This window comes from Apiospora marii (assembly GCF_038362585.1).
Source record: "Apiospora marii strain CBS 49790 chromosome Unknown utg000005l_segment0_segment0, whole genome shotgun sequence".
NCBI classification, from domain to species: domain Eukaryota; kingdom Fungi; phylum Ascomycota; class Sordariomycetes; order Amphisphaeriales; family Apiosporaceae; genus Apiospora; species Apiospora marii.
In genome coordinates this window covers 1078849-1091685 of record NW_027117377.1, presented here as the reverse complement: position 1 = coordinate 1091685, position 12837 = coordinate 1078849, and the positions used below count along the sequence as shown (strand labels likewise).

The 12837-nt window shown below is 53.9% G+C and overlaps 2 protein-coding genes across 2 annotated transcripts; both read right to left on the bottom strand.

Annotated features, from left to right (window-relative positions):
• Positions 1-3151: 3151 nt before the first annotated feature.
• Positions 3152-3652, bottom strand: PG985_008228 (uncharacterized protein; the record flags this gene model as incomplete). Its single annotated transcript, XM_066827996.1, has 1 exon — positions 3152-3652. One exon carries the CDS (start codon positions 3650-3652, stop codon positions 3152-3154), a length of 501 nt encoding a protein of 166 aa, XP_066682908.1.
• Positions 3653-12300: 8648 nt separating this feature from the next.
• On the bottom strand, positions 12301-12606 carry PG985_008227 (uncharacterized protein; the record flags this gene model as incomplete). The annotated part of the gene is made up of 1 exon (XM_066827995.1): positions 12301-12606. One exon carries the CDS (start codon positions 12604-12606, stop codon positions 12301-12303), a length of 306 nt encoding a protein of 101 aa, XP_066682907.1.
• Between the last annotated feature and the right edge of the window lie 231 nt (positions 12607-12837).

Here is a 12837-nt window from a genome sequence, read left to right as displayed (position 1 = left end):
GCGGGTAAAATTACGGCATACTTGCATACCACCTGACACCCCCCCATTGCCCACCCACAGGCGATGATGACGCAGTTGCAATGTAGGACTATACAGCACGCACGCATGCACCTAGCGGAAGCAGGCTGAGTTATTAGACGAGCGCCTATATTTGGCAAGCCAGGTTGCCCGGCCGCCGGCTGTAAATACGTCCCTATTGTTAATAATGACATACATGGTCATTTCCGATCTTCAACGGAACCGAGGTACCGAATCTAAGTCCTTGTGAACGGTTACGCACAGCGGGCCCAGCCTCCTGCGTCTAAAAGTAGATATGTGACCTGTTCAGCTTCCTGGCTGCGCTTTCTTACTTCTTATCCGCCTACCGCGCAATACGCGGAAGCCGAGCTGGTCAGATTCGAAGGAGAGCCTGCCTGCTTTCATCTTGTTTGGCGACTTCCTGGTCCCAAAAGAAGTGTTAGCGTGTGATGAGAACGAAAGCCAGTTGCCAACTTGGGACCGGCCAGGCTACTTGAGACGTTTGTTTGCTCGACCACGCATCCCGCATTCATCCCTTCGATCTTCACCGAGACTCGGGAGGAGGCGAATGGCGGGCGGGCGGGCTGGCTGGCAAGCCCCGAGCAACCAAGGTGGGTTGGTTAGATTGCTATCACGGCTGCCCCCGAGCCATTTCCGTCGCGATCTTGATCCGTGTGCTGAAGCAGCCGAAGCAGCCGAGATTAGTCTTCTCTGTTATACATGAGAAGGCTGCCGCCGCCCCCAGTTGGCAGTGCGTGCCCAACGCGGGTCCAGGGAACGAACAACCATCTTGGCGTGGAGGGGATAACAAGATTGACGCGCTGGCCGAACCAACAGACCGGACGACAGAGAATGCAGCATTCGCAGGATGGGCATTGTGACTGGTGGTTTAAACGACAGCCGACGTGCTTCCCTTTCCAACAGCCAACACTTCCCCGTCCACCATCTACATATGCATGCATGCTGTCGGTGTACGTTGCAAACAGAATGCTGCTCACTTCGGTCAGTCCATAAAGGAAGGTACAGCTTTGCATTGATGGACAGCTGTCAAGAATTCAAAGTGTGGAGGTCTCAATCAACTCTATCACATTCTCGACCACACACTGTGCCACATCCAATCACGAATTGCCCAAAAAGGAACGAAGCCATCGCCAAGTCTCCCTCCAATTCCCAATCAGGACAGCCGATCGTTCAACCGTAACTCCACACCTACTTCCCGAATAGGGTTGCGAGGGGGAGGGGAGGTGTGATGAAAGTTTAGGTTCTGCCATCACAGCAGCAGCAGCAAGCCCCCTTGCCTGATTGCCTGCTGCTACACACCACCCAAGCTCACGCCACTCACACTCACACCCACGTCCAGATCTCGCGCGCAAACCATCCCCCTGTCGGTGATGAGATCCAGCTAACTCCGAGTTCGCTTTCAGGGAGAAGAAAACCCAAAATATCGGGTATAAGTGAGAAAAAGGATCACTTCACATCACATCACGGCCGTAGACAACCCCCTCCTACACCCCTGTCAATGTGATTGATATATATCGGAACTTGGAAGCTATATAACACATCACTCCCCCAATGACCACCATCATTTAATAACAGCGGCAAGCAACCACAAAAAAGAAGACCAACAGGCAGGCAAACAAATTCTTGTCCCGGATGAATTCGGACTTTGCGAGCGAGTTCCTTGTATAGGAAAGTGCCAGTCAGTTCAAGATTAGAATGAAACCGCAATGGCCCGACGGGCCCTTATTGGAAGTAACAACACGTTGGATCATTGCCGTACTTGGGGGTCCGACATACATCCAGTTGGCTAAAGGATTGGGTCCGCGGAATGCTACGGCGGCGTGTGGCATTTGGGGTGGAAGGAGGGGACCAGGTAAACGTGGTATCTGGTCGAAAGATGGTGCTTTCATTAAACAGGCAGACACACACACACACACACACCTATACCAACATACATACATATTCTCAAACATAAATTCCAGACACACTCACCTATACGGGCACGCACACACAAATTGACATACAGCTAGTATATGTCAGGTACCGAGCCCATTTAGTGCCGGTGGTGACAACCTCCTCTCGCCCGTCTCTCCGGGACGCAAGCACACAAGCACACAAGCACATTTACTTACTTGGAAAGCGTGTGTGGTGGTGTCGCATCCAATAAAAACGGCGGTCCGTCTCCTCGCGCAGCTATTCGTCGAACGAATAATGACGCGTACTGGCACCAACTTTCCCATGTCTGCCTACACACAACCACGCGCACACACACAAATCTTTAGCGAGCACGGGAAAAACTCTCTTGTTGGGTGATGTTGAAGCGAATAGAATTGTAAGAGTAAAGCTATTACAAAGAGTGATGCACACAAAGCTAGGTTTGGTTGACCGAAAGCCTCCTTCTCGCGTTCTCTTGCCACCACCACTCGCGATGCTGGGTTTGATTGATGTTTTGCTCCATCACCAACCAGTAGCATCGCCGATCAGTCACAACCTAAAATTGAACACCGAGGAAGGTTGTGGCGGTTGTGATTGGCTGGCGGCGGCGGCGGCGCCTCCATCTCGCAACACACGATCCGTGGCTGAGACAGGTTCCCTCCGTATTGTGACTCAAACGCTTTCTCTCCTCCTCCGCATCTAACCACCGCCTGCCAAACCATAAACCCCGGAGTCATCCGAAACCCTCAAAAAACAGACTTGGGGAAAAAGCAAAGTGTATGCTGGCGCGCGCCATCTAGTGGTACGTCGCCCCTTTCGAAAAGAAGAGTAATAGTAGTGGTAAAAGTTGATGGTCCAGTGGTGGCAAAGCCACCATGGTTTCATCTCTCTAAGTGTATGGCAAAAGAGAAACCCGGGAAAACCCGGGTTTTGCCGGCGCGCTGTCTACCTCCCGCCCGATGCTGTACGGCTGCGTGGGCAGCAAGTATGCGTGTATGTATGTACGTTGATGTGAAATTTCAAAAGGGGTATCGCTGGGTATCATAGATGGGTATCATAAGGTGCTCGTAAAAATGTTCTGAAGCCAAGTGTTAGTCGTATGCGCGTGGCAACTTGAGAGTGTATAAGTGGGGACTCACCATTCGTGATATGTCGTGACCAAAGGAAAAGATAGGAGGAGGAGCCTATCGATGGCTTCTCACTCGGCGGCCTCGCGGATGGAGGCCATGTTGCTGGACTTCTTGGAAGGGTTGCTGGTATGGCTGCTGCTGCGGCGCGGCTTGGGCTGCTGTTGCGCGGCGAGGCGGCGGCGCTCCTTCTCGAGCTTGACGAAGCGCAGGGCGTCGCGCTGCATCTGGGCGCGCTTCCGCTGCTCCTCGAGGCGCTGCTCTTGCAGTTCCTCCTCGGTCGGCTGCTGCGTGGCATAGCAGCTGCCGTGGCTCTCGGCGCTGGAGACGCTGTGGGCGTCGTCGTTCTCCGAGTCCTGCCAGAAGAGGTCGTCGTCCGACAAGTAGGACGTCGCCCTCTCGTAGTGAGGACGGCTGCTGCTGCTGGAACCCAGCGAGGGACCCTGCGGCCACGAGGGGAAGGCGCAGTTGGGCTGGTAGGCGGAGGATCGCGACGATGCGCTGGAGTATGGGATGTCGAGAGGTTGCGTATAAGGGCTCATGGAGCCGGACGAACCAAAGGAGTTCCACATTTTCGTAGTAGTTGTTGTAGTTGATGAAATGCGATGAGTAGTATTATCGTTGTTGAGTAGGATGCGACAAGGTCCGTTCTTCTTCTCGGAGCGGACGCGTTGTGGTTGATATACGCGATGTCGACACTTCACGTGTAAGGCGTGTGTGTAAGTGACGTACGTAGGTGTTGTCCGTTGTATGTAAGTGGTGTGGATGCGGGCGGGTGGGTGGTGGGCGGATCTCGTGGTATAAGGGACGCTGCAACCAATGTGACCAAAGTTGCTTCAAGTTTGGGATCAGTCGCTTGGGCGATATAAAACAATCGGCGATGGGGTCTTTGAAAAGAAGAAACCTGTTTGTGGGAGAATAAACGGTCGGGTATCGAGTTATAGAAATAACAGCAACAGGAACGGGGAATTCCAAGGGTGGCCTGTCCGGTGCTGAGGCACGATCAAGAATTATATAAGACCGAAAAAAAGGGACCGAAAGGGAGGCCGGTATCAAGGTACTTTCTGGCCAGGGCCGCCCCAGGCAGGAGGCAGGCAGGCATGAATCATCTACGCTACGCCTCCCCGACTCACGATTTTGGGCTCCCCCACGCAGGCGCAAAAAGCCCGTCTCGTCCAAAAAAGAGTACATTGCATGCGGCATCAGCCTAGGGAGTAGCGGTAAGCACAAGGTAATGCAAGTCAGTATGGGATAATCTGTACTCCCAAGACTGCTCGGGAACAGACCGCCTCGCCGCGGGCTGGCGGGGCACAGCTATTGGGGCCTCCTCGGAGCATGTACCTCGACCCCCCCCCCCTCCACAGGCGTGGTGGTGTGGCATGGGGCTAACTTGGAACACACACACACTCAACTGGGAATCCTAACAGTCGGATTGATCATTGCAGGCGTAGTCAGATCTCACCGACACCACGGTTGCAAAGAGTCAGCCATTCCGAGCCAATCACACAGCGCCTCTGAGTCGTTCGGTTGTTCTTTTCCCACCCCGTTGCTTCTTTTGTGGCCAACCCTCGGGCCTTCTCCCGACTCCTCTCCCCAGCGCCAGCGCCAGCGACTCCATCAGCCCGCGGTTCCATTCTACCGCGCTCTCCTCTACGGAAAAAACCCCGACTAAAAGGTCTCAACTAACACCAGCACACACTTTACTGCATGTGAGAGGTACAGCCGACGACGGCGCCATTTGCGGTTACGGCTCGGTTACTTACTGGCGAGCCGTGTGCAATTCAATTCTTCCTGCGTTTCCTCGTCATAATGGGACTGTCTGCTTTGGCCATGCTCATCCTCCCTGGCGAGGCCTGTGGAAGGGACCTGCCTTACACCCCTCGAGTCAGTCAATTTAATTCGGAAATGGGGGCTGTCAGAAAACGGAAGCTGGACAAACGAACAATCCTCTTGTCGTATTCTGATGTGTAAAAATAGACGGTTTGCTTTTTTCGTTTGACCGCCGGCCCCTTGAATTCAATCAACGAGTGTGCTGCTTGCTTACCCCCATCCCCATCCCCCCCATTCATTCCCAAGCCCAAATAAGCAAACCCCAGGAAAGCCACAAATTTGGATTTAGAGTGCCGTTCGCATTTGATTACCCCTTCGCATAACGACGTCAGACATGCCAGTACCCCGGAAGCTGACACACACGGATGCGAAAAGCAGAGTCGTAGTCGTAGAACTCAAATATCAATGGTTTAATAATACCTCTCTACCACCACTACATACTTGCTGCCTGTCGTTGGCTGCGGCGGCGAGTCTCCGAACTCGTTTCCGTTGTTGGTTTGACCGCAACATTGGAGAAATCCTGAATCAACGACGCACACCAGCACACACGTACGTACGCAACAACGCACACACAGCTAATAACAGAGGCCGGCCAGCCAATACATGCGACCACGCCGACTAACTTGTTAGACCGCTTTGGTCCCTCCCAACAACCGCTTTTGCGACAAACGGCGCATGCGCTGGGCGTTCGTTGGCCAGCCGGATCCATCTTTGCGACCGACCCTCACCTTTTTTTTGCTTGCATTTCCTGTTTCTTTCCTTTTGCCCAACTTCTTGTTGGACGAGCCGTCCGTGGTCCCGGTCAGCCCTCAGCTTTAACGAGACTTGCCTCCGTCCACCCCGACGACACCGAGGTCCAACCAATTTCTATCTGAGATACGTCTTATATGCAACGAGACCTAAAGGACTGAGTCATAATTCGGGTTCTGCACCGCCCGTACCGTATCGTATCGCATGTGCCGCCATAATCCGTAATATCCGCCTGGCCGTTGCTGATTGGCCAGGATCCTCTCCGCTCCTGACCATAGGGCAGGGTGATGCACATTTAGCGAGGCTAACGTAAGTCGCTCCGTGCAACCCTTCATAAGATTGCTGCTGCCTCGCTCGCTCTCTTCCTGTTTTCTCCGTCTTGCCCCTCCTTGTGTTTTCGTTCTGGAGCTTCCCAAGACGGCGAAATGGATCCGGGGCACCCATAGTCCAGTGGTAGTAATCTGACGGCGCCTTTCTGTCCGACGAGGCCAACGGAGATCAAGGGCCCAAAGGGATCTACCTCCCTAATACGGGATCGGCTAATAAAGGGTCTGGGCTGCTCGGCTACTACCTACTCGTAGTACATACTCGACACTCGTGCCTACTGTACAATCAACGGGCTGGGGTATTTTCACTAATTCTGGTCAGCCACTACTACCGAGTCGGCGGTCCAGCACGATGCGTCGCCAAGTATGCCGCAGAACGACCGGTTAATCAATAGGACACCTTCTAGAAGCATGTCGACCTCTTAGCGACCCTATCAACCCTATCATGGCGAAGAGGAAAAATACCACATTCCCATTTTACAGTGCAGTGGGTGCGGCAGGTATAGGCTTGACCGCCTCCCTAGACTTGCTACTTTTGACAAATGGAATTGATCACCGCGGGGATGTAGCAGTAGGCGCGTAGAAGCTGCGGTTGCTGCAGAGAAAGATCGTCTTTGCCAACGGTCAACCCCCGAGCAAATCCACCCTGCACAAGCACTATTCGGTGGTAAAAGGAAGGTCCAGGAGGGGGAAGAGGACCCTTGCCCCACCGCGATACTCCATATATTGCCCGAATACCCAGATTCGCCTATCCGTCTGACAGGGACCTGACCGAGCCTAGAAGAGGGACTAGAAAGAGGCTAGAAAGAAGCTAGAAACGTGTCCTGACTCGTATCCCTATTCCAGTCCAGGAAGTAGACCGAGACTGACGAGCTTTTCGCTTGCTGTCGCCCGAAGGCACTTTTCGGTGTTTCCAAACTCGCTGACGGGTTCATCCTGACTCTGGCCAGGAGTGACGCAATGGTCTGCTGAAACCACGTTGGAATCCTCGACTCGACCTGAGGAGAGGCGAGACAAGGTTAGAAGCCAGGTGACAATCTTCAACATACAGCTTCGTGTTTGAACGAGTCGGACATTCCTATCCGGAGGCCAACCGTTGACTCGAAGCTGCCTGGGTACAGTAGGTTCGCCCAAACATCCAGCCCATCCATCGCCAGCCCCGGACTTCTGATCTTACGCTTACGTGCGCACGTAAAATACGCCCCGTTTCCAACAGTTGGTTTAGTTGGCAGTGACGTCGGGCCCTAGGGCAGTGCACCAGCCAGGCTCTCGGTCGCTCCCAGCGCGTGGGTCGAAACCTGGGGCCGAAAGAAAAACGTGGCCGCCAGAGCCAACCCAACCCAGGCTGGCTGTCCGTGCGGTTGGTTTGCGGGTGAGCGCAGCAGCCCGATTACGTTCTTACGTCCAGTCTTTTTGGCCATGAGTCCCCGTTGCCCGTCTAGCAATGCACGTAGACGACATCGTGAAATGTGTTTGCTCATCGACTCCGGCTGTGTCGCCTACGCCGGCCAGTCAGTCGTTTACTCAAACAGACTCAGCCCTTGCCCCCCTATGATGGCAACTCAATCAGTCCGAAGCAAGAACAAGGGCAAGGCAAAGCAAACATGAAACCCAGTGATGACATCCCCGGCAGAGAAAAAGCAGCCCTATGACCTCACTTTGAACTGGAACATGGCTCGCTCCTTGCGAAGTTCCGAGATGTGACAAATCTACAACCCTCTAAAGCTGAACAACGACATGTCAGAATCGCTGGCCCGTCTCATTTCGCGCGAGCCCGCCTTGTAGTGACGGAATAACCGTACATGACGGGAGGCAAACCCAAACGATGCATCATCTCCTACCAGGACAGGCGCCGTATCCAGAACTCAATTGCAGCAATGGATACCATTCACTCGTCGAGTCGAAAGATTAGGCGACCTACGTCAGGAATTCCTTCCCGCCGGCTATCAGATCAACAGCCGAGGAACCAGTCTCCAGCGGGACCTCGCTCGCCTTCTCTGACTTCTGATTTGCGCTGATCTCTGGGACTGGCGGGCGGCAAACACTGGGAACTTTCAGGCAGGGCGCAATGCGATTGATGGACGGATGGGCGCGCATCTCCCGACCAGCTCCGTCGCAGATTCCTGATCTCACGACATTTCCCGAACAACAGAAAGGGGCTGCCTTGCTGAGTGAGACTGGCGGTATCGGGGACAATGGGCAATTTTACAATGCATTCCCGCTCACGACACCCTCCAACAATGAAATGCACATGCCCGCCAACCACACGAAGTGATTTAGGGGTCTTGTCCAACCCTCCCCCGTTTGCCAAAGCCGTGGGGGCGCCGCCACCAACAAGCCTACCTAGACGTACAGTGTCGAAAGGGTCGCTTTATGACTCTGGAGTTGGCGATCGTTTTCGTGGGGCTGCGACAACCCCGCGCCGCCGACGTCGATCAGCTACCTACTGTAAAACCCCAACATCCAATACGCCGTAAGCTACCTAAGCAATCCGTAACTCCGAACCTGGTGACCCCATATCTCCATGATCATCAGATGGCGGAGTTGGTATCGGACCCAGGTCTCATGCCACTCCATCGCTCCGGCCTCCAATACACCGGGGCGCCTTGGTCAATGGTTTGGTTTGCCTGGTGGGTTTCGCGATGGCACAAGCCAGAGAGCCAGACCATCTAGAGTTACACACTACCGACAATAGAACGCACGAGAACGTGGGTATTGTGTATCATCTCTCTCGCTCTTTCCCTCCCGGCGCAAATTGCCGGGATACCCGGATCGTGGATTTCTGGCTACACGATGCGTACAGAAATCGATAGTATCAGTAAGGAACGTAATGTATGTGCGTTGTCGCATGGAGATTGCGCGCGCGCTTTGGTCTCGCCGACGGCGACGAACGACGGACGACACGTATGGTTGCGCAACGTTGCCATCGGCTTCTCTTCTCTTCAAGTCATCAATTGGCATACCTCCATACATACATGGATGGATGGGAGGTTCATTTGGCCAAGCTCGGAGAAAGATCGCATTCTTTGCCAAATTGCCCATTGCGCATGTACGACTTTTCTCTTTGATTGCAGCAGCATTCATTCGTATGTGCTAAGGGTCCCTGCATGGACTGCTCTGCTGGCTGCACCTCGAAAATCTAGTCACGATCTGATAAGGCACTTACTTTCTGGGTCGTCGCATTCATTTCCTTCTCCGCCTGCTCACTTACACACTTTGCTTTTCTAATTCGCTTATCGTTTTTTTGCCCCCAAGCTTATGGGGATTGTGACGAGCCACTCGCATACTCCTTCTCCAAACCCGACTGACACGAAAAAAAGGAGTTCGAGTTCCAAGCCGACGCCGGCGCACTAATACGAACAGTAGCTTCCTGCTTGGTATGCTGTGGCTTTCCGACTACGTCCGTCAACACCCCAGTAGTAAGTGCTCTTTGGGGTATTGTCGCAGCCCAATACAAGGGCGATTGGCACTTTCTCATGGCAGGGTTGTCGGATCCCTGCAGAGGCAGACGGGCGCTGATTCGCTGCATACCCCGGCCTCGTCACATCGAATAGCACGTAACCACAAGAAGCAGCAACACATCAACGTGCAGCGATGTGGCACACACACGTACCCACAGCCTCTTCGGCTTATTAAGTGCGGAGAAAGCTGCACGGAACAGCAGCATGGAACCTCTTGAAACCCTCGTCACAGGCTCGTGGCCCATACGCCCATACGCGGGCTATCGTGAATACGGTCGAGTCCCCTCTTCGCTGCATGCTCCCAAATGAACATAATATCGGCGAGGTGATAATATGAAGAGGCAATCAGGGGGGCCTGGCTGGCTGGCTGGTCGGCCCTTATCACTTTGATGGATGTGATGGTCCGGACTCCCGGACAGCTGCTAGCTACTACTATGGGTGGCTCCTCCCATCTAAAGCAGGGTGCGGGCGCGGGCGCGGGCAAACAACACATAGGGATGGAGGAAAACACGATCTATCATCTTTATCTTCATGATTGTTCATAGAGGCCAATCGGAAACCCGATCACGACCACTAACTCCTCTGGTCGGAGTCTTCCCCGGCCCATCCCTAGGGAGAAAAGGGGAGCTGGGGGCTTGATTAGCGGCTTACACACGCTCTTATTACTCACCTTAGAGCTGGTATGTAATTAGACTGACAGCTTCAGCCCAGCCGCCGCCCGCTCGTTCAAGTGTGGTGGCTCTAAAACCCGGTGGTGGCATGCAAGGAAAAGCAAGCACTTACACGCAGAGATACACGTATCCAGCAGGCATTATTTCCTTATGTGGAAGAGAGGGGGGGGGTTCGCGCCTCCGGTCCCATATCACGTTACGAACCTATGGCTATCTGGTAATAAGTGGATTGATTGATGTTTTCCTTGTTTCCCTCGGCACCGAGAGAGACGTCTTTGGGGAAGTTATCAAGCGTCACCAGCACATATGCCTACACAGTCTTTTTTGTTTTGTGTCTCCCAGCTACTAACTCCCTGCTACTCGCACTAACAGGTGATGAGATTCTCAACTGATTACTATCAATCAATGCGCACGTCGTATACCAGCCAGTAGCAGGAGTGCCGACGTGTGATGTGAAGGTCCGAAACGCATCGATGGCATTGATGCGGCCATGGCCCCTGGGCCTAGAAACGCCTGGCCGAAACCATCATCGCTAACTACATACCATTTGGCCATTGACTGACTGACTGCTTATCCTTATCTCGTTGCTGACGATTGCTGCTACCGCCTGCTACATTACCATACGATGGTCCCTCTTTTCGGTTGCTTACTGGGTCTGGGGCAAATCTCCCAATCTCATTTTGTGTGTGCTGTGTGCTATTACTCTCGGGTTTCCGCTATAGGGGTGGACGACGGAGGGGGACCCGAAACCCGGCCCTAGCGTCGCGCTGCAGACCGGCCGCTGGAGAAAAGCAACACACCCTGACACCTTGTCACCTATTACCTACTACTACCCTTACCTACGGGCGGCAGGCATGGGCATAGGTATGGGCATACATAGGCATGGGGTAGGTAAAGCGTGCGGGCCTTACTGTGTGCAGTGAGTGACCAGTGACCAGTGACGGGTAACCGACCCTGGTCCATCACTCGCTCGCTGACGTTTAACCTACGTCGTAACCCGCGCGCGCGCGCGCGCGTTTCCTGGTTCTAGACCGCCCCTGACCGAGCGAGAGGGGGAGTTGTAGGAAGGAAGCCGTCTTGGTAAGTCAGAAAACGGGGATGGCTTTCCGGCGTGGCTCTTCCCGTTCCTACTGCCGCCGCTGCTGCGTAGATGCCCAAGCTCTGCTCATTGGCGCGCAACCTGTCTGGTCGTCTTGTCGGGGATTAGTTTTCCAATCGGGCTCAAGATAAGACAGGGAGTATATGTATGTATGTACGAAGCGGCGACTGCATGTGCATTGTGCATACGCTTTTGTGGATTCGACTATATACAGGAAGAGTAGGTATAGCGAGATGAAATGATGCTATCACCGGTGTGCGGTAAACCAGTGGACGAGAGGAAGCGATAGAAGGAGACATCACCTCCCCGGGCATGCGGTGTGGGTTTCGACTGTCTCATCTTCAACCCCGAGTGGTTGGGAATCTCTCGCCTGTCATCGACCGGAAGGACGACCCCGAGCCGGTCGCGGGCGGGAGGGAAGGCGGGGGAAGATGCAGAAAGACGTTGTTGAGGCCACTGCTGCGGCCAGCTGAGATTGTCTCACCGGCCGCCGCGCCAGATTCTGTATCGTCGTGCTTTTTCTGCAGGCACTGTAGATCCGGGTCTTATCTCTGCAGGTGAAAGCGTATCAATCTGATCTATTCCAGCCGCCACCGTTGGGAACAGACAGTGGCGGTGTAAAGTATGTATCTAGGTATCCGGATTCGGATATCTCGTCTGTCACCACCCCTTTATGGGCAGTTACTATGTAGGTATCGCCAATTACGAGCAATAGCTGGCGCCAGTAGTAGGAAACAAGAAGATGATGAGTAATCACATGAGGTCAGGTAAGCGAGGTGCCATTCACGCCTGCCTGGGAACTGTCACGATGGTGGCCGGCGACGTCCTTTTACAAGCAGGCTTTGATATCACGGTAGAATTGATATGGGGGCGAGTTCATGTGAGAGACAGGAGTCTCTGTTAGATAGTTTCATGTATCTAAAAGAAGACAGCTATGTACAGTTTTAACCAAGTCGATATCCTGTATCTGAACCGGTTCTGTGCTGGCTGTGTTGCTGGCCAGCTTTGTATGCGTGAGAGACAGCAGCAACCCTCTGTATAGCCTCATGGATCTATGACAAAATCTCTACCGCATACAAGTGGCTACCGTGGTGCTCCTATGGGTTGCTGCTTCTGTGGCGGCGGCTGATGCTGCTGTGGCCGCTGTGGCCGCTGGTGTTGTTGTTCCAGTTCCTGTTGCTGTAGCTGTTGACGGATCAGCTGCCGCTGTTGGAGGTGCGACTCCCACCTTTCCCTATCGGCATCCATCGTTCGCCGCTGAGCGAGTCGTTGTCGGGCCGTCCGCCGCGGCTTGTACCAGTAGAGGTAGGTAGATATCAGGGCGAAAGCAATGACCAAAGCCACGATGAGGCAGGATATCATGACGATCGAGATGGTGCCGGCGTCCATGGTGGCGGGCCGATGCGGAAGCTCCTTCTGTGGCCTGGTTCAGGGTTCGCAGCAGTATGTGATGATCGCTGTGCCAGGTGCCGACAGATAGATGCATCCTCTTGCTTGCTTGCTTGTTTGCTTGCTGGTCAAGTTTGTCGCCAGTGGGGTCGGATTGCAGTCGGATAGGTTCCGTTTGTTTGCATTGAGGACTGGCGAGAGGGTATGCCCGGGCAGGGAGAACCTCTTATA